Raw genomic sequence first — 25009 nt, forward strand, 5'->3', positions numbered from 1 at the left:
AGGAGCTAAGTAACAGGTACTTATCAAATCTTTTGCTAAAGTCTTTGAGTAAATAAGACACTCCACCATTCTCTTCCTCAGCAGGCCCCACACATCCCTGAGCTTGAGAAGCAGCAGACCAGGGGAGGCAGGGAGGACAGTACCCTCCAGCCACCCCATCCATTTCAACCTTGGCCTAATCAAGGTCAACCACCCCACTCAGGACAGCTTCCCTGCAGTGTGGGGAAGGGTTCAGTGTGCAGAGGGGCCAGGACGGAGGCGGCTCCTCTGCACAGCCCCATCTCTAGTGCTCACCCGGATCCGGCGCATGGCAGCCACGATCTCCACTCTGCTGTTGGGCCGAGGCACGTCCAGGCTCCCGACGTACTGCAGGGAGAAACAAATGCTTGGTGAGAACAGGGATGGCGAGTGTGGGAAGGTGGGCGGGCCTTCAGAGGTCACCCTGCTCCTCTCCCCATTTCAAGCACGCCAAGAGGGGAGACTACTTATGAAAGGCCAGTAAACAAGAAATCACTGTTTCCTGTGGCATCAGTTCTTCAGCAGAGATGCCGCCAGCGCCGTGTCTGACCGAGCGGGCTGGGGTCAATGCGAAGACCCTCCCACTCCTGTCCCGTGAGACACAACAGCCTCCTGCATGTCAACTTCCTCCCTGTGAAACAGGGCTCCAGAAGATCACAGGAGATGCAGCATGTCTCTGACACAAACCTGCTCTGCACATATTAAAGCACTAAAAAAAAAAGGAGAGGGAATGTTTTTACTCAATGGCATGTCACTGAGGGAGCCCTCGGTGCTTCAGGGAACTCACACACTTGAGTAAGTACTGCTTAGAGGAAAGCGATGGACTAATCACATTTTATTAAGATTTTTAACCTAATTATAAGTTTAAAAACAAGATGACACACAGGCTAATGTTTAATAGATGAATAATTCCTCACTGTACACTTCAAAAAATCCGGAAATATGCTGAGCAAAAGAATAAAAGCCCCTGTCCACGGTGGGACATGCATCGCACAGCCACCTATATGCTCTATTCCGTGTAAAAGGCTCGCATTTCCACACTGCTCTATATTTGGTTTCACTCTAAGTGCAGCTTGGGCATCTCTGCCGATCCTGGGCTTTGCCTCTCCTCACACAGTCCTGTGAAAGAGCCCAGGGGATACCCCAGGACTCAGCCCCAGAGCAACTCCAGACCACCCAAGTGAAGACAGCATCACAGAGGCAAGAAGGGGAACCAGGCCATGCTCTGTGTGGGTACAGGAACAGCAGGTTCTGCCTGAAATTTGGCACTAAGGCTGGCCCCAGCAAGCAGAGTTTCAAACCCTAAATGCTGCACAAGAATTTCCCTGGAACGGCCCTCAATTTGTGCTAATACTCAGGGGAGCACAGGTCAGAGTGGCCAGTGGTGAGCAGCAAGCACACTGGGTCCTGCTGGGCAGAAGCCCCACCAGGCAGGTGGTGAGCACCTGGTGACTCGCTCGGGTAAACAAAACCCCAAGGTCTCAGAGTGTGGCCAGATTTAACTGTGGTTGGCATTTCACCCCTCTGAGCTCTGCCAGTGCCCCACAATGTGTCAACATGTCAGTGACCCGGACAGCCAGGAATGAGGAGGTCAGGTGTCATGATTGTGCAACCTCAAAGGCCCTCCAGCCACGCGCAGTAGGCATGTTCCTTCTGGACACTCACACCGATGGCTCCTCCCTGAACCCAAGCAGTCAGGACTGACTTGGCAATCGGATCCTCAGGGCTCCTGTTCCTTCAGCCAGGACCTCATGACCTTGCAAGGTCACCGTTACAGTTGGGCCCATACATCTCCTGTGACTCCCTACAGCGCTCCCTCACAGCAGGGACACAGCCAAATATATGTGTTCATCCCTGGTTGGCCATGCCTAGCACAGGTCCAGGCATACACCTGACTGACTGGAATCCTCCAGGAATGAACAAATGTCTACCCCAGTGCTCCCTGGGAGAATCCCCACTCTGAGGAGGGGCAGGAGGCAGCCTCAGTGCTGGATTCTGCCCAGTGGTCCAGCATCACCAGCTAGCCACCTACCTGCACAGTCCAGATGGAGTCCCTAAGCTCACCCAACTTTTATCCAGGTATCTGACTGGACTGAAGCCAGATGTCCTTACAGGAGTGCCTGCAATTCCTGGCTTACCCAGAGATGATGGTAGAGCAAAGCTTCCTGTTGGTGACTTAACCGCTGGACATTCTATTCTGTGAGGCTTTGCAGGGTTTCCATGCTGCCTTCCAGGAGTCCCTGTTGGGAGATACTGCAGGGCCTTTATTCAGGACAGCTACACAGAGCTTAAAAGGGGAAGGGAAGAAAGTTTAAAATATCAAGGCCTGCCTCTTTTTCTAGCATCTAGAAGGAAACAGCTAAAGGAAGATGCAGCTGGGCCGGGCAATCTCAATATGAGATTATCTTGTCAGTCTATCTGTGGCTTCATCTTCCAGATAAGCAGGGGCCAACTGCAAACAAGGTTTACCAAAGCACTCCAGGTACTTCTGTAAGTTTCTGGACAACCTCAGCCTCCATACTAGATTAATACCTCACAAAGATGTTTTCATTTTCTTGCTTTCACCCTATTTTCTGGAGATTAACTTCTGAAAACAACAATAAACTGAACTGTAGTGTCTCCTGGTACATAAATCACAACAGGAAAGCAGCAAGACATAACAGCTTGACACAGTCTCTAATATCGTCACCACCAACAACCTGTTAGACTTCCTCCTCAGGGAACTACCTTTACTTAGAAGTGTTTCCAGGGACCAGGAAAAAACTTATGTATAAACCAAAAATAAATGCATCAGGTGACTCTGCTTCTACGTGGCAGCAACTGTATCAGCAAACTAGGCCTCCTTCAAACAGCAAACAGGAAGTCTGGACATTTCACAAAATAACTGCAGAGATTTGGGAGTTCCCCTCCGTGACACCCTCCTGTTGGGATTTCTGCCTCACTTTCACACTCCTCTGCCTGTTTCTGGTGTCCCCCAGCAGGCATCTGAATGAGCTGTTTGGAACTGAGCTAAGGCCGGTCTGGACTGTGCCCACACGGCTGTGTGCTAGGCAAACTCGGCACTCGTTGCCTCACCGAGCACCAGGCTCTGCCTGCTGGCTCTCTACTGCCGTCAGAGTTGTTTTATTATTTCAGTTAAGGGACTTTATTTTTTAGAGTGACTTTAGGGTTAAGGAATAATTGGGTGGTGAGGACAGAGTTCCCATCTGTGCTCCTGCCAGTTCTCCCCTATCGTTGGCTTCTTGCTTAGTGTGGTACATTCGTTACAATTGAGCCAATATTGATATCATTAACTAATGCCCACAGTTATAGTATGATTCACTCTTAGTGTTGTACATTCTCTGCAGTTATTTTGTATCCACACTTCAATTCTCTGTATTTTGTATCTTGTCCAGACTTCAATTCTCTAATCACAGTGCTTACAGCACTCGCCATCCTGACCCACCTAAAGCTGCTCTCTCATGTCACTGAGAGAGCATTTTGCATGGTCTGCACCAGGAGGTTGGCCTCATCACACATCACTACCTGCCTCCCCGCAGGATGGGGCTCCTTGAGGGCTGGGACTTGGCCTGTGGCCCCTTGTTCCCAGCCCTTAGAGCAGGGCTAGACACAGAGCTGATGGAATGAGGAACTGCAGCCAGAGCTTAAGTGACACGGTCAGGACACAGCCCCACTCCAGGCCAGTGCCACTGCTGTAACAGGCAAGTCCTCCCTGCAGAAGCTGCTCCGGGGCACAGCGGCAGAATGGCCCCTGAGCCCTACCATGAGTGTGACCTGGGTTGAAGTTCTTGCTTCATTTAGCGTCGAACAAAGCAACATGAAGCCCAGTAGCAGCAGGGCGCAGGTTCCAGGGCACACACTCAGCCAGTGACCACCTCTAAATGCCCTGGAGGAGGCGAAGAAAATGCTGCCAGGGCATCCCGCACCCCAATGCTGAGGCCTGCTGTTCCCCAGGTGCCAGGTGTGCGGGATGGGGAATGGGGACTTAGAAGGGCCCTTGTGGACACTCAGCAGTACCCTTACCCCCAACTGCAACAGGACAGAAGCCTCAGTGCAGGTTCCCCTGTCCCTGCTCATACACACACACCAGAAAAGCTTCCAAAATGCTTGAGATGCAGCTGCACACGCAGTCTTTATTTATTTGTGGTCTAAGAAGAGTGAGGCACTTGCACTGCCCCCTCTCTCCCTCAGCCCCTCCCAAAAGGAAGTACCACTTGCAGGCCTTCTGATTCGGCTGTGTCTCTATTGATCAGGGGCTGCACAGTGAAGCACCCACAAGAAACAAAGATACATGGCCACACAAAACCTACACATGGATGTTATGGCAGCTTTATGCATGACAGCCCAGGAATGGAAACGACATCCATGTCCGTGGATGGTGAATGCGAAGAGCAGCACTGTTGGGCAAAGCAGAGGAGCAAGTGCTGATACAGGCTACAGTGTGGACAAGCCTTGAAAACACTGTACGAAGTGAAAGAAGCCAGGCACAAGAGGCTACATGTTACAGGATTCCATTTATCGGAAACTTCCAGAATACGCCAACTCACAGAAATGAATGGTAGATTAGCAGTTTCCAGGGATCGGAGGAGTGACTGCTAAGGGCACAAGTTTTCCTTAGGGGATGGTGACAGTGCTCTGCAATTAAGATGGTGATCGTGGAGACACAACTGTGTGAATATACTCAGAACCACTGAACTGTACACAGTTAACAGTGAATTTTATGGCATGTGAATTACATCTCAGTAAGCCTATTATCCATTTAAATAGCTGCCCCCCCCCCCCCCCCTTCGGTTTGCCATGGACAAGAAAGTAGAGTTGCAACCAAACTGGGTTCTGAGTGAGCTCCTGAAGCTCCCTCCTTAAGGCAAGGCCGTGGCCACGCAGATCTCTCGGGGGCCTTTCTGCTTTGCTGGCTGTTGTCTAGATGCCTGCATTCACCAGAGAAATAATCCCAGGGAGAAATGCGCCATAACTTCTGAATTTTCTTTCTAGGTCTAGAAGATATATTTCCTTCCCCCAAAGAACATGACTCTTTTCTGCTCTGTAGGAGCATGGCAATCCCTCTTCACAGTCCCACTCTCTGAGGCAGCAAACTGCAAGAAAAGCCAGATACCAGATTCTTTCTGCATCGTGCTGGAGCTTCTAGAGTAGAGTCCAAACACCACACCCTTCTGGGACTGCCCAGGTGAAGCAAGCTCACCAGGTGACCCCAAAACAGAAACAGTGCCAATCTTCCAGGCAGAAATTCATTTTTAAAGACACACACACACCAAAGATAAAATAATAATTATATATTTTCCAACTTAAAAATTCCAACACTCAAAGACTATGACTGAAAGGGGAAAAAAAGTCATGTCAGAGAGAGAGTAAGAAAAAGAAGTGTGATTTCAGGGCTGGAAGGGCTGGAAGACACCCTCCACACGAACACCTGAGATTTCCATCTCCTCTACACACCTGCCGTGATGTCATCAGCCTGAGCTAAATACCCAGCTGGTGTACAGACCACCGCCTCAGACAACAGCTGTTAGAAAGGTCGCCCTTAGGGCAAAAAAACTGGTCTCCTCAAATACAAAGTCACCTGTCACCATCCTGGGGCCCACAGGCCTTCTCTTCTGCACATACAGCTCTTCTCATCTTTAGAGACAAAGGACAGGACAGACAAAGCCTTGCTATTCTCAGAAAGATGTCTCAAGTGCCACCAGCTCTGCCAAGCATTGCCCCAAGTGCCCCGGAACAAGGAGGGGCAGCTTAAAAGACAAACAAAGCAAATGAGCAGAAGGGAGAGAGCTAGAGACACACCTGAGAGGCACATGAGGACCAGGAGCCGAGAGGCAGGCCCGGCACCTTGATGCCAACCCAGCCCTGAGCAGCCCGTTCAAGAACCACAGGAGTCCATCTACTCTTGGCTCAGCCACTAGCTGCTCTGCTGTTAAATCTGTGTGCAGCAAAACAACAGACGCTGGCTCCCTGTCATCACACAGATGTTGAGAAATCACAGTAAGATGCACGTTGTGTCTCCGAGGGAGATGATGCAGAGACAGCCGGCTCACTGGCCCCAGCTGCCCTCACTGAGAACCAGGTCAGTGGAACATGTCTGGGGACAGATATGCTTTTCACTGGAGTCTTGAAATCACACGTGGACACAGGGACATCGCATCTGCTGTGCCCACGGGGATTATACAGCCCAGACCACATATTCTCAGGGCAGGAGTGGGTTGAGCAGAAAGGATCTCAGTGCTGGGTCAGGTCTAGGCCAGAGTCTGAGCTTTGGTTCTTGTTCTAGAGAAGGGCAGATGGCCACCCTGGCCGCAGAGGCAGTGCCACAGTAGAATGACCTGGTGTCTGTAACGGGCATGTGCTCACTTCCTCCTCCCAGCACCCTGTCCAGGTCTGGTCCACGCCACCCTGGGTCTCCTGCAGCAGAGCGGGCAGTTATGCTTGTCGGATTCCTAGGTTCACCACGCCCCCTAACGAGGCAGCAATAACCGGTGCCATGGTGGGGTCACCACCAAACCCTGAGCTTCCAGCACAAGCCTGGCCGGTGAAACAGGTGACTGTACAGGTGGTGGCTCTCCCTGTGGTTAAGCAGGAGCCTGAGAGATGTTATCTAGTCGTATTACCACCTCCAGGCAGCCCCAACTCTTCTGCCCCCACCCATTACCCCACTCCCACGGTGACCCACCCAGCAGGCCCCACCCAGAGCCCTGAATCGTTCTCAACATCACAAACAGCGAAGCTCCTGCAATGCCTTCTTCGGCGTGGTACTCCAGGGAAGCCAAAGGAAGAGGGAAGTCTGACCATGAAGACGCAGCAACAATTCCTCACCAAGAGGTAGAGGGAAAGGGGGTAAGAGCCACAAGGACAAAGGCCAGTCAGTGAGAAGAAGGCCCCGCAGGGTGCCAGTGAAGGGAGGCAGAGACCAGGCAAGGCAGGACTGTGAAGACAGTTTCCCGGGGACAAAAGATGGGACAGATGCTAGCCCTGGATTTTCTGCCAAAGACTCTCAGGCCCACATCTTGTTTGGCTCCAATAAGGTGGGACACTGATGTCTAATGACCGAGCATTTTGCTCAAGGTCACTCAGGTGGCTGCAGAGTCAAGGTGAGACTATGACACAGGTCTCATGGCCTCCAAGCCAAAGCTCTGAAATACCAGTGTGACAGAATCGGATGGAACGGCCTGGCAGACCAGCCCAGTGCTGCCATGTGAGCTGGCCTGGGAACCTCAGCCAGCTGGTCAGCCTCCCTGACAGGCAGCCGCCACCTCATCGGGGAAACAGAGCCGTGCGGGGTTTCCAGGGGAGCTCAACGAGACCACAGGGGAGCGGCGGGCAGCACAGCACCAGGGCTCCACCCCTTTCCTGATTAAAAACTACAGGGCCCTTTCTATTTGCCAAAACCAGGGAGAGGAGAAGCAAAGAAGAGATGGGGAGGTGTGATAAGGAATGACCAGCTCTGTCCTAACAAGGAACCAGGTTTGGAAATGATCACCTGGAGACCTTCAATGAGTACAGAGGAGCAGGGGAGGGAGGGGAAAGTAAGTGGCCAGGACAGGGACAGAGAGGCTGCGGGCAACGTCCTCTTGGGGACACAGGAAAAGTTTTGGGAAACAAGTGAGACTGAGCCCGCCTGCCTGAAGCACTGCTCAGCTCCCACCCTGAGAGACACCAGCAAAGCTCACACGGGTTCCATTTGCCTGTCAAAGGTTTTTCTAAAGAGAAAGTGGTATTTCCATAAAGATTTTTGCAGAGTGGTGGAAAGATGCACAACATATACCACAGAGCTGAACAAACATCCAGCTAGATGTCCCTGTTCCTGCCACACAGACAGAGTTCCTCATCCCACCAGCAGCCTCATCACCCCTTCTCTCCTCCCACACACAGAGCCTTTCAACAGTCCCTGTGTGTCCCCTACTCCAAAGCACAACCCCAAAGGGAGCCCCCAAGCTGCCATTACTCTCCCCAAGCACTGAGGTCTCTTGAGTTCCTCCAGTGTCTACAAGTCCCTGACAGGCCATGTCTGGTCTGGCCCCCAGATGGCCAGCAGGTAGTGGTGCTACCCTCCCCACACCAGCACCAAGGAGGAAGTCGACCACAAGGCCACGTCAGCTCCCGGTCCAGCGACCACACAGAGACACGCATCTCAGTGGTTGGAACCTCTGGTCCTCAACCTCTCACCCCTGCTGTCCTGGGAGGTCCCAAGAAGAGGACAACCAGGGAGGGACAAGGCCGAAAGTCAGGATGGGCAGAGGTAGCTGGGGGCGAAGGTGCCCTTTCCCTAAGGACACCTCTGCAGGTGCTCATGAACCACGAGGTTCTCGGGTACAGGAAGCAGGGCAGGAGTGGGAGGAGTGAAGCCCACCAGGAAACACCTTAGATGCTGTCATGATGACCAGTCACCTGGTCTGCCTGGAGCTGTGCTGGTCTCAGCACTGAAGTTTCACATCCCAGGACCCCAGTCCTGGGCAAAGCCCATCCTGGCCAGGTGGCCTTTGGCCCAGTGTCCCCTCCCCTCCACCCTGGGTGGTTTCACCTGCGAGATAGTGAATACTCCTAACTTCCCAGTGCTGCAGGTGCTGATGGCCTTGCCAGCTGAACACACATGCTCTCCTGTGGTTATAGAAAAGGAGGGAGAAAAAGGTGCCAGGAAGAGAGACCAGGCCCTCAGGATGTCCCAGGCAGGCAGGTCCTGGCCCCATCCCGACAGGGATCCAGGGACGCCCTCTGAACACTGGCACTCAGCCACCAGTCTCCTCCTCCGACATCTGCCCAGGATTGATCAGGGGCCAAAAGGACCGAATAAAATGCTGGTCGTGGCATAACACAATGATTAATAATCACACATTCATAGCAACATATGTATTTCTGTGCAAATTCCAAGAACTGTACCCTCCCATCACCACAGTCTTACCCTCTTGGGCCTCTCTTCTTCATTTACAAACCAACCCAAAGGAGAACCACACACCCATCATCCCTGCCCCGCTGCCCTGAAGGACGACATGCTGACCCCGGCTCCAGCCTCCTCAGTGCAGGATGAGTAAGGACATCTGTTCTCCACCTCTTCCTGGACCCCAGGGCAATTCTGCTCAAAGGCAGCTAAGAAGCAGTTAAAGGAAAAGACAAGACACAAAGACAGCCCTCTTATGGTTCTTCCACCGACTTGCCTCCTCCAGCTTGGGCAAACCACCTAACGTCACATTTCTCCACATCACAGGAGGCAGAAAAGGAAGGACCACGTCTGAAAGCAGGGGGAAGACAGCACCAGCCCCAGGTACTCCAGCCAGCCCCAGTCCTGAGTCCCTGTCTGTTTACAGGACTGACCAGGGGAAGAGGCCCTTTCTTTTGTATCCAGCCTAGGGCTGTGCTGGGGTGAGAGGGTCATAATTTAATACCTGGTCAAATCAGCACCATAAATTGTAAACCTATCAAGCAAAGGGTCCCCACGTGATTGGCTTATGCACACTGTTTCCTGCCTGGAGTCACTTCTCAGCCCATCTCACCCACCTTCCTTGTGCAGTGTCCCCAGACCACTGCAGGCTCTAGCACAATGTCACTTCTGAAGGTCTGCAGCTCTGGGTGACACCATCTTCACAGCACCACCCTGGCTGCATCAATGTCTTCACTCACTCATGTAACAGCTTTCACTGGACTCCCAGAATCTCAGGGTCCCACACAGTACTGTGTGCCTGAGTCATATCCCACAGCACCACATCACCTGTGACAACCATCACACATACATAGGGATGTCAGGAGGAAACAGCTTGGCAATAAATTTTTTTAAATGTTGAGGGTTCCCACTTCAAAAGGAAATCAATTTATAATATTACATTTCGTAGGCAAATTTAAGTAACATGGACAAATCAAATGACACGTATGTGGTCCAGCAAATGCACAAAGTCTGTGTGGGATGAGGCCCTTGCTGTTCTAAAAGCAGGTCTGCCTCTTTGTCACTGTTGGTCTTGACATTCAGTTGCCCTCCCTGAGTTTCCACAGAGGTCAGACAGTCCCGGCCATCCTCGTGCTATACAGCAGTCACAGATGGTGACAGTAATTGCCAAAAGACAAGCAAACCTGGGCCTGCCACCTCCTGGCACAGAGCTGGCCGGCCCTTTAGGAGAAGCAGAAGGCTTCTGCTTCTCAGAGTTCAAGTAAATGCAGCTCCAGACAGAACAGGTGTCCCCCCATCAAGATCACAGCCATAAATCCAGGACATTGGTACCAACTGCTCCTGTCCTCAGGTCCTGGAAACCCTCCAGGGGGAGAGAGAAAACCATCTTCCATCAATTCCAAGATCCTGTCCTTGCCCTTGCCACACAGGAAAGTGAAAAACCTTTGCAGACACTCGACGTGTGCACTGTCCCTAAGGAGCCTGCATCCTGACGTGGCCCAGCCAGCCCATCACTCAGCTAACAACCATTGCCACTGAGGATGTGAGAACTAGAACCACATGCTGTCTCAGAGTGAACAGAGCCCACGGACAGACACATGCTCCAACAAGACACTGTGCTGGGCTTGCCGCTGTGATGGCGTTACGTCCACAAAGGGCAGAGGCCCAGAAGGACACCTCCTGAGCTGGTTGGGTGCAGCTCAGAGGAGACAGACTTGGAGGATGGGCAGCTGCTGTGGGCTGGCACCTGAGCACCAGTATGCACAGAGTGAAGTCAGCACAGCCTGCTGGCTGTTCAAATGCTCTCGCCCGAGATCTAAGGATTTGGGGCAGCAAACTGTGATCAGGTCTAGGTGGCAGCTTCATGGATGGTGGATGGGAGGGGCAAGATGTGAGACCAGTGAGAGGTGAGATGGACCAGGACCAGAGCAACAGAACCAAGGATGGGATGATGGGACACCTGAGAGGCAAGAGGGACAGGCCTTGGAAAGTCATCAGACACAGCCAGAGGGGGAGGGGAATCCAGGATGGTTCCAGGATCCCTTCAGCTTTCCTTTGACCTTTCCCTCTCCGCCCCCACTTATACCTCCACCTGTGCTTGCCATGACTCACTCCCAAGTCGCATAATTAGCACAGATGCTGTCGTGACACCTGTCACCTGTGTTTTATCCCATTTAATTGAATTCCTAAGGTGCCCTTTTGAACTGAATTCATTTTCTCTCCCTTTTGGAATAGATACAATTTTGTGACAATGTCTTCTCTTCCTTCCCTCCTCTCTGCCAAGCTCATCTGACGTCAAGCTCGTCAAGCTCACGGGGCAGGAACCAGATCCAGCTAATATTCTGCTTCAGGCCAAGCATGTTTTTGGTGCTCGGTGAATGCCATTTACTTCTCCCGGCCACAAAAATAATGATGACAGTGATCCATAAATAGCATGACTTCCTGTGGTGGAGAGGAATTAACCACCCTGCAATTAAGGAAAAGCTGGAAAAAACATTTAGGGAACACCTCAGTGCAGGCAACAAGATACGGCCATAAACCCCATGGCAACATATTTCCTTGGTGGTGTTCTATATAATAGTCCAACAAAATGCTAAAGACCACTCAGTGCCACAGCAGAATGTTAATAACATGAGTCACCAACAGCTAAAATCAAACAGATTGATCTATCACAAAAAGAGGTGAAAGAATAAACATCAATAATTCATACTGCTGCCAGATTATTAAAAGGAGAGAGTATTCCAAAATCTAGTTCATAGAAAATACTGCACTTTCAGAACAATAACCCAGGAGAATACTAAGGCCCCATTTACAGACTTTTAGGGAAAAACCCCATGGTAACCAAGAGGGGAGCGGAACCACCAGAACTGGTTCCATTGAGAACAGATGGACAACGGAGGCTACAGTGAGACAGTGTTCAGGGAGTGGAAGGTCGACTGGTAGGAGGGCATCTGGTGAAACAAGGACTTGCCTTTGCTGTCTGAGTTTTACTCAAAGCGTCTAAGCTCGAACAGGAAGAGCACAGGCGAAGTCGGAGGCCTAGCAGGCAGCCTCCCCCGGGAGAGAGTTGAGGCGAATGGTGGCCAGAGAACAGCTCAGAGCTGAAGCAGTGGCCCCCAGAACCTCTGCCCACATGTGACATCGTGACATCGCGTCCACTCCTATCACTGGATCTTGCTGACACCAAAGTGTCAATCCAGTGCCAAGTCTGAAGAGGCCACAGAGGAAAAGACAGGAAAGGCTCCAGTTGAGAGAGAACAGCCAGAGCAAACAGGAAGCCAGGGCAGTCAGGTAAGGCCAGTCTTGGAAGAGGAGAGCTCTGCGTTCAGAAAGCAGGTCTTGGCACTGGGAGCTGCAGGCGTCTGGCGTCTGGGGTCTGGCGTCTGGCATCTGGCTAGGGCCACAGCTGGAGGAGTCAGTGTGGAGACCAGGACACTCTGGTCCTGATGCCCCCATCATCCTCACAGTATCTCCTCCGGTGTCCACTTCAGAGCACATTTACTTACCAGACTTTCCACGTGGCTTTAACAAGCTGAGACAAAGTTGAACATCTGTGAGAATAAAAATGGTCCCACCCCTGTGATCTCGCCTCATCAGACAATTCTGTCCAAAGGCAAGTGTCCCGTGCTCCATGACACCTGATGCTCAGGGAGGAACCTATGTTTTTTCCTGACTTCTCTCCATTGGTCCTCTGATCTGACTGAGGCAGAGAGAAATTACTTCACTTTGCATCCATCTACCCTAATCTCCCCAGAAGTCAGTCTCCCGTCATGAGCGTCCCGAGGCTTCCCCACCTGGGGAGTCCTGAGGGACATGCTCTCCCTCCAATGTGCTTCCCTTCCTGCAAAAGTCTGGGCAGCACTTTCCACTGGAAGGAACAGTGTTTGAGGCAGTACCTGGCTCAGTGGGGTATCCATGACCTTTCCCTCCCAGGGTCTGCACCTTAACTTCCCACAGCCCTTCCCCATGTCAGGTGTTTTTGGCCAAACCCTTGCATGCACAAAGGTCAGTGTGTCTGAGACACACACGTGCCACTGCCACCAAATTCAATTTCTCCAGTCACAAAGGATGACACTGGGCAACTGCCTATTTTCAAAGTATTTTCACACGTTTTCTGGTAATGATCCCATAATACAGGCAGACAACACTGTGCCCTCTACCTCACAGGTGACACTCCTGAGGACAGGGGCAATGCAGACACCTTCCTGAGGTTTCATGGCAGTGCAAGGGTGAGAAGCCAGAGATCCCAACTCTTGGCCTCGGGCTTTCCCCACCTCTCTTTATCTTATTTACAATCAGTAAAGATGTCACCACCGGCTAACAGGGGCACCCAGGGCAGTCCAGGAGGCCCAGAAAAGGCTGTTCTGCTGAGGTTGGGTGGGAGCTAAATCAGGTCAATCTGCCTCCCAGGGAAAGGTCCCTGTGAGGACAGGCACTCTGGTCAGCCTGCTTACCAGCCTGTCACAGTAAGAACTCACAGGCAGCTCATGTAAGGACCTGACATCTCGCTGGGCTCCTGCTGTGCCATCACTTATTACAGGATCAGCAGCATCTGCATGGAGTTATTTGCATAGAGAGCCCCTCAGACCCGAGGCCTCTTGCATCCCCACACCCAGCACAGAACAGGCAACAAACATTCAATCATATACAAAATACGCACCCCAAAGGGACACACTCCACCAGCCCCAAGAAACCTGAGGGAAACCCTTCTGGGGGCAAAAAGCCTGAGAACACAGGAAAGCAAGCATTTCTGCTTCACTCATGACTAAGTCTCTTTTCCAAATCAGTGCCCCTAAGCCTCACATTTCCTTTATCCACAGAAAGACGGAGAAGAGCTAAATGTGCAGACGCCAAACCTGGACCCAAATCAAGAAAAGTTTCATGTGCGAGGCCTCAAATGGGTCCTCAGAACTGGTGTCAATTTTTTAAATTTCTGGTCATCAAACAGAAACCATGGCGACGCCAGGCACTGCGCGGTGCTGGGCTCACTCCATGGAATCCATATGGCCCCAGCCTTGGAAAGCTGACCAGGGAGCCAGGGCTGAGATTCCAGGCTAAATGACCTCTCAAAGGTCCTCCTCCTGCTCAGTGAGAAGGGAGCTCTGGGTAGCCACCTCCCAGCCCTGGACAACACCACACCCCAATGTAGCCCACAGCAAGGTAGCCAGTGTACTGTCCCTCATGTTCTCGGGAGCTGGCATTGCCTGAGAAGTGGAGCAGGAAGATGACACTCTACCTGGAGCACAGCAGATGAGCAGTGAGTACCTACAAGGTGCAAAACCACCACTGATTCTGCAGGAGAAATACTCACCCAACACACGTTACTAAGCACTGAAAAGTCAAAGACCTGGGTTCAAGTCCTGGCTAGGACCCTGGACCAGATACCTAACCTGTCTGTGCTTTGTGCTCTCACCTGCAAAAGGAGACCACGTCACCTTCCCTAGGGGCCATCATCAGAGCTGTCAACAGCAGCTGTGTAGCCCCTAGAACAGGCTCAATGGATGCAGCAGGTGGTGTTCTGCGTTGCAGGACACAATGTGGCTCAAAGTAAGATACAAAGGTCTTCCTAGAACAACTCATACACAACTACTCAGCCAACAAGTGGAGCACATATTAAGCCCAAGAAATGTATTGAATGTGTTCCTTACTGTGGAGTGAACCTGGAATTTCGATGGGAAGACTTAGTTTGCATAAATCAAATCAGGCGGTGCGTGCATGATACCGAGATCAGCTGCATAATCGGTCTCTAAGCACAGCCGGGTCGTCAGGAGAGGCTGGAGCAGGACTTGGCAGTGCCCAGCATCTAGAAAAGGCTGGGATTCATTCATTTTTTCAAGACATAGTGAGTGTCTGCTGTGGGTCCAGCACAGGCTTACAGAGAGAGCAGGTGAATGAAAGAGCTCCACCACCCCCAGGGCCTCCTGAAGACCAGCCCTGATGTGTTCAGGGTCCTAAAAGGACTGTGCAGTTTGCTAAAGAAGCAGAGGTCAGGGGCAGCTTCAGAGGATACAACTGAGCTGAGCCTATCAGACAAAGCGAGGTGGATGAGGAGAGGCCACTGCAGGCAGGGAAAGCAGGAGACGGGGCGCCGAGGCAGCAAGGCGTACCGCATGCTTGTGGCAGTGGCAGGACCTGAGCCAGGGGGGGTCTCTGCTGTGGACCGTTGAGCAATAGTGGCGACTGGAAAATGAGGTCAGATGACAGGGAGCCCAGACTACTCAATTAGGGGGAGGAGACCCAGGGAAAACAGTTATCATGGGCGTGGAACCATGGGACCAATGAGAGGACAGAATTCTGAGGAAGGCTAGCCACAGAGGCCAAGAATGGTCAGGGTGCAGCTAAAATTGAGCTTAAAGAAGGTATGCACACACTAAAGAACAAAGATAGCAAAGAGAAAAGCTTAGCTGGGGGCCCAAAACACCTTGGCATGAGGTGACAAGAACATTCACAAAAGACGGTGCATTTAGCACCTTCAAATCCTCACAAACCTGTGTGCAGAGTAAAGGGCAAGATCAAGCCAGGAGTTAATCAAGGCCAAACAGGAGTCTCCTAAGACTGGGAAAAAAGCCAATGGCCTCATCAGAACCCGCCCTTAAGTGACTAAACAGCCACGACCACACTAACCAGCTGACAGGGAAGTCCCAGGCTGGCCTCAGAGGCAGCAGCTGACCCTGGTGGCTCAGGAATTCCTGTCTAAACTGATTCCTTCAAATAATAAAAGGAGGTAGGGGTTGAACGTGGAACAAATTTTTCCCTATTTGTACAATTCGTATGCTACACTGTATCAGTTAAATTACCTTATGCCTTAGCCAGTGTGGCTCAGTGGTTAAAGCATCGGATGATGCACTGAATAGTTGCTGGTTCAATTATGGTCATGGACACATACCTGGGTTGCGGGTTGATCCCCAGCCCCAGTCCAGGCACGTAAAGGAGGCAACCAATTTCTCTCTCACATCAGTGTTTCTCTCTCACAATGTGTCTCTCACATCCATGTTTCTCTCTCACAATGTGTCTCTCACATCCGTGTTTCTCTCTCTGTCTCTCTTCTCTCCCACCTCTTCCACTCTCTCTAGAAATCAATGGAAAAAATATCCTCAGGTGAGGATTAACAAAAAACTCTTATAAATAGCAGATGGTCAAATATCTATGTTGTAAACAAGGAGAAAAGAGAAAGAATAAAAAGATAAAGGAAAAACAAGAAAATCTACCCCTTTCAAAGAAAGGAGATTACAAATAACTTGAGTTTGAGATATAAACATTTTTTGAGGAGTTTTCATTCAGGTATATTGGGTAATAAAAATGGTCAATGTTTAAGATAACATTGAACATTCCTTTCTGGTATGAAGAACTTTTTGTAAATATGTCCAAATAATGAATATTTCATGATTAGAATGAAACCAAGGAATAGATTGCTGAGTGAACTGAAATAACAATTCAACTGAATGAACATGTCCCAAAAGACCATGAAAAAGAATCGAGTATAGAGCACCCGGATGCAATGGAAATAGTGTGACGGAGGCCCCACTCCAGCCTGGGGGGTGAAGGGCTCTTGAACCCTGGACCCAAACCGTCACTGCTCTTCCTCTGGGCTGCTGGAAGCATCCCCATCGGGGACCCCAAGCTGACCCTCCTCTGGTCACTACCACAGTGAAATGTTCCAGTTCCTAGATTTTCTTAAAAAGGAAAATGTGAGGAGGGCCCAGAAATTAGTGAGCCTGCCTCCCAAAATGCCTATGGTAACAGGTTACCAGCCAGCTCTTAGGGGTTGGCACATCATCAAGACAAGTGGCTCTTAGCTGGGGTCCTAGGAACCCCCCAGACTTCCTCACAGGCCCCTCGGGCCCTGAAGCGATCTGCTAAGTCCTCTTCTGTGAGCAGTTTTCTGAGGAAAGAGGTCAAAGCTTTCACTAGATTTCACTGGGGTCTGTGACTCGAAAGAAAGCAGCATCCCCCATAGTGAGTTCTGGCTCGTGCGGGTGAACACTCGCCCCACCTCAACCCCGATGCCTTGCACAGACCTGGACATGGAGTAAACGGGAAAATATCAATTGACTAATACTTCTACGGAAGCCACGGCAGTCACACGTAGTAGGGCTCTGCACAGGTGGACTAACCAACCATGAGAGAAGAATCGCAGCCGGAGCAGGGTTGCTGTCACCATCAGAGTCAAAGGCAACACCAGCGAGACCAAGCACGTGCTGAGCAATGGTTCTAACAGCACATCTCAGTCTTTACCTGTCCGTCCTCCTGGCAACACTGGGAAGAGGCACAATAGGATGGGTCCGAAGGTGCGATACGAGTTCCCTGGCTGATGTGTGGGAAGAAAGCAGAGGCAAGGAGGCAACACGTGAGCCTGTCCATCCTCGGATGGCAAGAAGCCACGGTCTAAGGCCCAGAATGCAGTGGCACCCCCTCGGTGTTCACACACAGGTGCACGCACACAGGCGCCAGACCAGGCAGCTTTCCCGGCACAGAACCCTCCAGAAGGACTGGAAGGCTGCTCCCAGGGCCCCTAAATAGGAAGGAGAGCTAAAGGGTCCCCTAGCTGTGGCCTGACAAGGTGCATTCAGGGCATCCGCCCATTTTAGTCCGTGGGCACACGGGTCCCACAACACACCTGGGAGGCCAGGAGGAGGGAGCTCTGCGGGGCTGGAGCTCTGAGCTGCCAGCCCATGGTGTCCCTGGGTTTCCCTACGTCTCTCTCCCTTCTCCTCAAGCTAAGAGGAAAGGCTCTAGAACCCACACGTTCCTGTCTCCCTGTCTAGAAAAAGAAAATACACAGTACGTTTCTCAGCAAGAATTCATTAGCTAAAGTGAGGAGCTACCAAGAAGTGGGCACGCACATGTCAGAAACAGGTGGCAGTGGCAAAGCCACATGCATCTAGTCCCTGCTGCTGACATCCACCAGATAAAGATGGGCGGTGTAGGGAACCTGAGGGATCTGGAGACGCGGCCAACACAAACAGAGCAAAATGCGGCAAATGACCTCCTGGCCCCGGGAGGCTGAGGCCAGAACTTCCTGGTGACTAGATTATGCCCTAGAACTGGACAGCGTATCCACAGGGCATGTTCCACATGTCTGCTCCCCAGGCCGTGTGTATGTGTGTCATCACGCGAGCACATGTAACAGAAAAGTGAGGTTTCACTTTGATTCAGATGCTGAAACAAAGGCTGCCTTGTGTTCCAACGCTGATGAAATACATGCTCACCCCCCAAAGACTCAGATCTCCATGTTCATAGAAGACTATGGGAGGAAAGCGTATTGTACAGAGGATGCTATTGGGGGAGACCATCCGAGGCACCGCCATCCCAAGAGGCATCAGTCAGAATGCTACTGTGCTCCCTTGAAAACTGTGCCTGTCCTCTGCCTGCCCAGTGGTCTTCTCTCCATGTGTCACCTCTGGAACACAAAGGTTTTCAAATCTATCATATTAAACTAGCAAACATATGAGCCCCGTGTTAAGTCAAAAGAAAGGACGAGCTGGCCTTGAAACGTCCAAGAATCCACCACATGTCCAGGCTTGGAACAGGCCCAGGAGCACCTGCAGCCTCCACCACTCAGCAGCCATCCACAAAACCGCCCATCCAGCAACAAGGCCGTATGTGTGGTGAGCCCCAACAAGCCTGGCTAGGGACTGCTCCTTTAATTCTTTTTAACGGGTTCATGGGCTCCAGGGAAGAATGAATCGAGCAGGAGTTTACCAAGTTGGACCTGGCACATGCACCAGCATTTCACTGAGGCCAGAGTCTGTGAAACAAGCAGAGAGCTCAGCTCCCCACCAGCCCACTTGCTGCCCCAGTGGAAGGTTACAGCCAAAGGAGTTATGAGCAAGGTTAAGAAGGATGGGGAACCAACCATGTTTACGATGCCACCAGGGCCACTCCATCACAGCCATGTCCACTCTCAGGGTGAGGTGAAAGCATGCCCAGCCTTCCCCCTCCCAAGGGGGTAACAACTCAGTCTCACCACAGCTGAGGGCCAGGCTGTGTACGCTGCCAGCAGTGCCAGTTGCTGGCTTTCAGCACACAGACATACCAGCTTTGAGGATGGCTGGGAAGACTGAAGGCCAGCTAGTCTGCAGAGTTCTCAACCAGTCAGAGAGTAACTAGGCTGCCAGGGGGAAACTCAGAGCCCTCAGCAGAAGCCAAGTCCTAGAGGACAAGATAACACTGTGGACCCCGTTCCCACTGCCCAAGTGCTGGGTGCATGCGGACGCTTCATTTTTCAAGAATGTTCACAGTATCCCTCCTCCACTCACCTGCGTGTAGCCTGAGAAAGATGATGCCCACACATACCTGATGCCCTCAGCACCACAAGCATACCTGCGCTGGACAAGTCTCTACACACCTGTGGCCTAGAGAACTGAGAAGTCTGCCAGATGTGCCCACCTGGCGGGGGCCATGTCCACATCACAGGACCTTGCAGCCAACACTGTCTTGTTCACGGTGACACCCTGAAGCTCAGCATGCACCAGGCTTGCCACAGAGCTGAGAGGGTGCTCATCAGGGCAACACGACACTCCCAGGACCTCTTCCCACTTTCGCACACCCCATGGGTCACCTGCTGCAAGGGGCAGGCGTGCTTTATCAGAACAGCTCCCAGGGGCGGCAGGCCACACAGCGGGGGCTCTGGAGTCCCAGGGAAACTGCCTTCCACTAGCCAAGGGATGTCATGTCCCTTAGCGGCTGGGTCCCAGTTTCCCTACCTGTAAGCAGAGACAAAAATAACTCTTAAGTGAAGGGTCTGAAAATCAAAGACATTTATTAAGTCGTCTGAGAAACTGCAGAGGCAAACAGGCTCTGGTAGGGTGAGGGAAGCAAGGCACGAAAAGATGCCGCTGAACACTGGCTCTGTCACTGAGGAGCCATTTTCCCTGATGGCAGATTAGTTCCCCCTGGTCTTCCCTCATGTGACATCACCATCAAAGCTGTCAGGCCCTGTGCCCGAGTGTGGGAGGAACAGGGCTAGGCCTCAGCTCCTCTTGATGATCTCTTCCAGAAGCTTTCATACGGCTCCTTCTCAGGAGGTGTTGCATATTGTTTAGGATTCAACAATGCACAAAACTTTAGTTTGTCCATCTTTTCACATATTGGTCCCATTTCTCCAAAGGCACATTCAGTGCACACATATGTGACACAGATCGTGTACCAAGCGCAGGAGCTCAGACACGAACTACTACTGCCCTGGCCACTGAGAACGTCTGCTGAGATGACGAGGTGTGGTGCTCAGAAGTCAAACCACCATCCACAAGCAGAGCTTCCAGAGAAACACTCCTCTTCTTGGAAACATCTTGGACACCAGGTCTATCGCCCAGTGGCGTGAGGTCAGTGGGACTGACGGGGTCAAGCCTTCAGGTTCTGCTCTGATTCTACCAGTGGAATGGTGATGAAATCCTGTCACCCACACAAACCCCATCACATGCGCCTCTATTTTAAGAAAAGCCACGCACTGAAACACCGGTGTCTTAAGACACAAGAGTGGATACCCTTCAATTTACTCCACAAAAGGTGCCTTTCACAGCACAGCCGTCTGCCTTCCTCTGTGCCCAGCATGTCACAGAGTCAGTCCCACACTGGCCTGAACCAGTCCCTGCCAGCTCTGCTCTGTGGTCCCGTCCTCGGTAAAGTGAGGAGTTGACTTAGACCTGAACCTTAGCGAACACGCCAACTCTGTTTATTCTTCCCACGTCTCCTGCAGACCAGCCTGGCCCCCGTGAAGTCCCATCCCAGTTACTTCACGCCCACCCTGGCTGGCAGACAGCCAGGACCAGCCCGTGGCGCTGACGCCCTGGCCGTGCTTGTGCCCTCCTCGTCTCGAAGGCGGGGAGGCGGGGCTGTGCTCTTCCCCCTTAGCTGCTCATCAGTGCATTGCTCAGTGTCACTGTACATAAGCAGAATTCACTTGTTACTGTCTTGTGTTCTCAAATACAGACACCTTTTCCGGCTCTGTGAGAAAAAAAGAAACTTTTTAAAAATTTCAGTCATCAATTTGCCCTATTTTAGTGAAAATAAAAAGATGACACCCCAATTCTGGAAAAATGGCAACAGTATAATTATTGGATCTTCTGCAATTCCTACAAAAACAGAGCAAAATTAAAAACTTGTGGACCACATCTGACAGAATTTGGTGACCAAGCAACCCACCAGCCCCATGTGCAGATGAGGACAGATCTGCAGCAGCCAGCCTGACATTGGTCTATGGATAAAACATCAGGGGCACAGGATGAACCTGGAGGAGGAGAAGCCCAGAGGCCCACAGGTTCCCGGGGAGCACACTGGGGAAGCAGGAGAGCCACAGGGAGACCCAGGTGTGAGGGCACATGGGGTCTGTGGGCTGAACACCCAGCCCTGTGGGCTCCCACATTGACTCACCAGGACCAGAGCTCATGTGCAGGAGAGACCACTGTGGTGGAATCAAAATGCAGCAGGAGAGCCCGAGAAAGAGACGATTCAGGTACAAGGGGGAGAAGGGAAACGGCCACATTTTTCTAATCTAGATGAAACCAACAGAGGAATTGTGAAGTTAGAAATGCTACCAAATGGAGTGTCCTTTCAAAAATTCAGGGAAACGAGTTCACATAAAAGTTGAGAACAGACAAGTATCAAGGTGGACTCCATTGGCATTTCCTAAGAGAAAGAGAACAGAAGCAGAACATCCTCTCCGGGGACGTGGGACAACGAAGCATGCCAAAGACATATGCTCAACAACAGATACAAATATAATCCATAAGTGAGCTCAAAATGTTTTAAATTACGCAAGTCATGAAAGAACAAATTAGAATTATGAAAACTCAGAAACAAAGTGACAGAATTCTAGAAAGAATCTGAAATAAATTATTTTAGAAATAAAAACTAAACTAGCAGGAATATAAGAAAAAATAAACCTAACAAACGCCTGAAAAGTAGGGAAAGTTTTAAAAGAAAAAGAATATAAATAAAATGAAAAAGAAATATAGCAAGAGACAAACAGAATTTGAAAGTGACCAATATGGCCCAGCCAGCATGGCTCAGTGGTTGAGTGTTGACCTACGATTCAGGAGATCACGGTTCAATTCCCGGTCAGGACACATGCCTGGGGTTGCGGGGGTGTGCAGGAGGCAGCTGATCAATGATGCTTCTCATCATTGATGTTTCTCTCTCTCTACCTCCCCCTTCCTCTCTCTGAAATCAATAAAGACATATTAAAAAAAAAAAAAAAAAAAGGTAGAGAGTGACCAATACTGAAGACAGGCAAGGAAGAGCTAACACATGATAAACAGAGCTTGCCTGGCCTGGACAGGGTCACAGGGCACTTTGTAGGTGGGGAGAGCTTCATTCGGCCTCCGGACTTTGCATGTTCTGGCTTCACTGGGAAACGATCACCACCACGTAGGTGGACACCTCGAACTTCTTGGCCTGTGGCCATTACACCTTCCTAGCCACCTTCAGATGGAGTGCCACGCCCTCCCACCCCACCCTCTCACCTGTGGGAGGTCAGGGCGGGTTTTGCATTGAAAATCCATGAAAAGGATTCTAGCCTAAAATCAGGCTTATCCACCTGGGCCTTCTCATGACTGTCCCTGTCCCGAGCACATCAGCTCTGCTGGCTGCACGCTGCAATCCCCACCCCAGCCCAGGCACGTGGAACAAGCACCTCCTCCACCCCCGCGCCCGGTAATGGGCAAGCGTATCCTATAAGTTCTCCAGGTGATCCTGACCTGCAGCTGGGCTGCAGGGACTACTCCAGTAGAAATTAGGTTTCTGACCCCTGAACACCAGGCCACAAACATGCCCTGTAAGGCTGAGACCCTGGCCACTAGGGTGGCCGAGCACAGGCCTCTTCCTGCCTGAATTCTTACAAAATCTAAGGTTGCAGCACAGTCCTCTTCTCCTTTGCCTTTATGGGGAATTTGACCCTGTAGGATCTTGCTGCTTTTCAAAACTCTTCTCTTTGGGCCTCAATAGGGAAAAATTGATGACTGAGATTTTTAAAGTTTCTTTTTTTCTCACAGAGCCGGAAAAGGTGTCCGTATTTGAGAACACAAGACAGTAACAAGTGAATTCTGCTTATGTACAGTGACACTGAGCAACGCACTGATGAGCAGCTAAGGGGGAAAGAGCACAGCCCCGCCTCCCCACCTTCGAGACGAGGAGGGCACAAGCACGGCCAGGGCGTCAGCGCCACGGGCTGGTCCTGGCTGTCTGCCAGCCAGGGTGGGCGTGAAGTAACTGGGATGGGACTTCACGGGGGCCAGGCTGGTCTGCAGGAGACGTGGGAAGAATAAACAGAGTTGGCGTGTTCGCTAAGGTTCAGGTCTAAGTCAACTCCTCACTTTACCGAGGACGGGACCACAGAGCAGAGCTGGCAGGGACTGGTTCAGGCTGTTGTTGGCCCAGTGGAGGGCAGACTGGCAAAGCAACAGTCTGGGACTGTCCGTGCTGCGATCCAGTCTCTGGGACTGTGCCTCCCTTATGTACAGAGCACACAGGGAGGTGAGAGGAGTGACCGCTTCCTGCCCACGCAGCTCGGGCAACGCATCAAGCCTTCTCCCTCCAAGAGGTGAGTCAGCAGCCTCCAGTGTGTGCCTCAGACATATTTTCAATGAAGAACAACTTCCAGCTACTGCTGGAAAGAGGGATGAAGAACCATGAAAAGGAATCACCATCATGTGCCCCGTCGTCCACAGCACCCCGAGTGTGGCGGCCTACAGCTGTGGAACCACCCATGCCCCTGCACGTGCTTACTGAGCAGCTACTATGTGTCGGCTGCAGCCAGTACTGCAGAAAATACAAAAGTTAAGCCACCCTTTATGGGGCCTGTGCTAAGACAAGCACGCAAACAATGCTGAGATTAGAAACCAAGCAGTGTTTCAGCCGTTCAAGGAAAGAGGACTCAGAGTTGGAAGATGGGGTGGAAATTAGTCTTTGACCAGTTAGGCCTCATAAGACAAGTATGGGGTTGATGTGTCACGCTGAGTCTATAGCTACAAGGTCAGCTTTAGGCCACAGGCTAGCTCACCATCACTGGAAGGAAAATGAGACCCATGCCATAAAATCTTTACCATCTTGTAAAGGGACTGGCTGGGAGGGCAGAGTCATCGAACACCACATTCTCTCCGCAGAAGTCGTTTTGTGAAATACAGCCACAAGCCTCGATGACAAGCAGGCTGGGCCGGAGAGGCAGGACGGCCACCCTGGGAAGACCCATGTTGGGGTCCTCAGTCCTGGCGCAGGCACCCAGGTAGCTGTGGTGAGGAGGAAGGAGCACATGTCACCGAGTGGTGACATCAACGTCATTTGCTCAAGATCAGTGACATACCTATAGTGTCAGGTGCTGCACCACATTCTGGAAATTTACAAGTGAATCAGACCTGGTGCCGTTGAAGGATCTCACAGGCCAGGGGTACCAATTAGGGCAGAGGGTTGAAGACAGAAGTAACTGCAATATAGGCAGGTGGGTATTAACAGAAAACCTAGGGACACAAAGGAAGTTGCTGCCCAATATCCCACACAATCAAATCAACCTCAGAAACCCATCCTGGTTTGTCAGGGACTGAGAGAATCCTTGCCTGGAGCTCTCATATTTCAGCAACTCCTCCTCCCGAGCAGAGGCTGGGAAGAGACAGGGGCTTCTTGGTCCTGGCCTATCAGCTATCCAGGGTTTTTTTGTTTTGGGGTTTTTTTTTATAGCCCTCCTGGAGCCCACTCAGCCCTTTCCTCACCTCACAGAGGGGCCCATATGGACACAGCCTCATTCTCACCACTTTAGCTAACTAGGCCTTAAACTGCCAAGTTTCAACAGCCTTATGATATGCTTCCTAAACTCAGACAGCATAAGGTATCAGACTGCTGGAACAGGAGAGATAATTCACCAGGTAGCTAAGGACCCCACCATGATGGACGGCTTAGGGCCAGACACAGGGGAGGCAAAGGAAGCCACCTTTGGAGCTCAGCACTCAGACCCCTGCGCCCTCCCAATGGGTGGCATCTGAAGCTCCGGCATGCGGGCTTTAAAGACTCACTGAGATGCCAGTTCCTGGAAAGTGACACTTGAATTCTGTATGTGTTCTGCTTCTGTTTCTGTTTCTCCTTCCCAAGGACAGTCTGGCCCTAAGACCACAACATAGG

The 25009-nt window shown here is 51.3% G+C and overlaps 1 protein-coding gene across 2 annotated transcripts in view; it reads right to left on the bottom strand.

The window, feature by feature from the left end:
* The window catches only part of LOC107535103 (carboxyl-terminal PDZ ligand of neuronal nitric oxide synthase protein-like), a 122721-nt gene that overhangs the window by 87394 nt on the left and 10318 nt on the right, over positions 1-25009 (bottom strand). For both annotated transcript variants that reach the window (XM_087828321.1, XM_087828319.1), the window contains exon 2: positions 295-366. In XM_087828321.1, the coding sequence (XP_087684447.1) occupies positions 295-366 (72 nt within the window). The remainder of the gene's footprint in view (positions 1-294; positions 367-25009) is intronic.

The sequence above is a fragment of the Miniopterus natalensis genome, chromosome 19, assembly GCF_054644295.1.
Source record: "Miniopterus natalensis isolate mMinNat1 chromosome 19, mMinNat1.hap1, whole genome shotgun sequence".
Taxonomy (NCBI): domain Eukaryota; kingdom Metazoa; phylum Chordata; class Mammalia; order Chiroptera; family Miniopteridae; genus Miniopterus; species Miniopterus natalensis.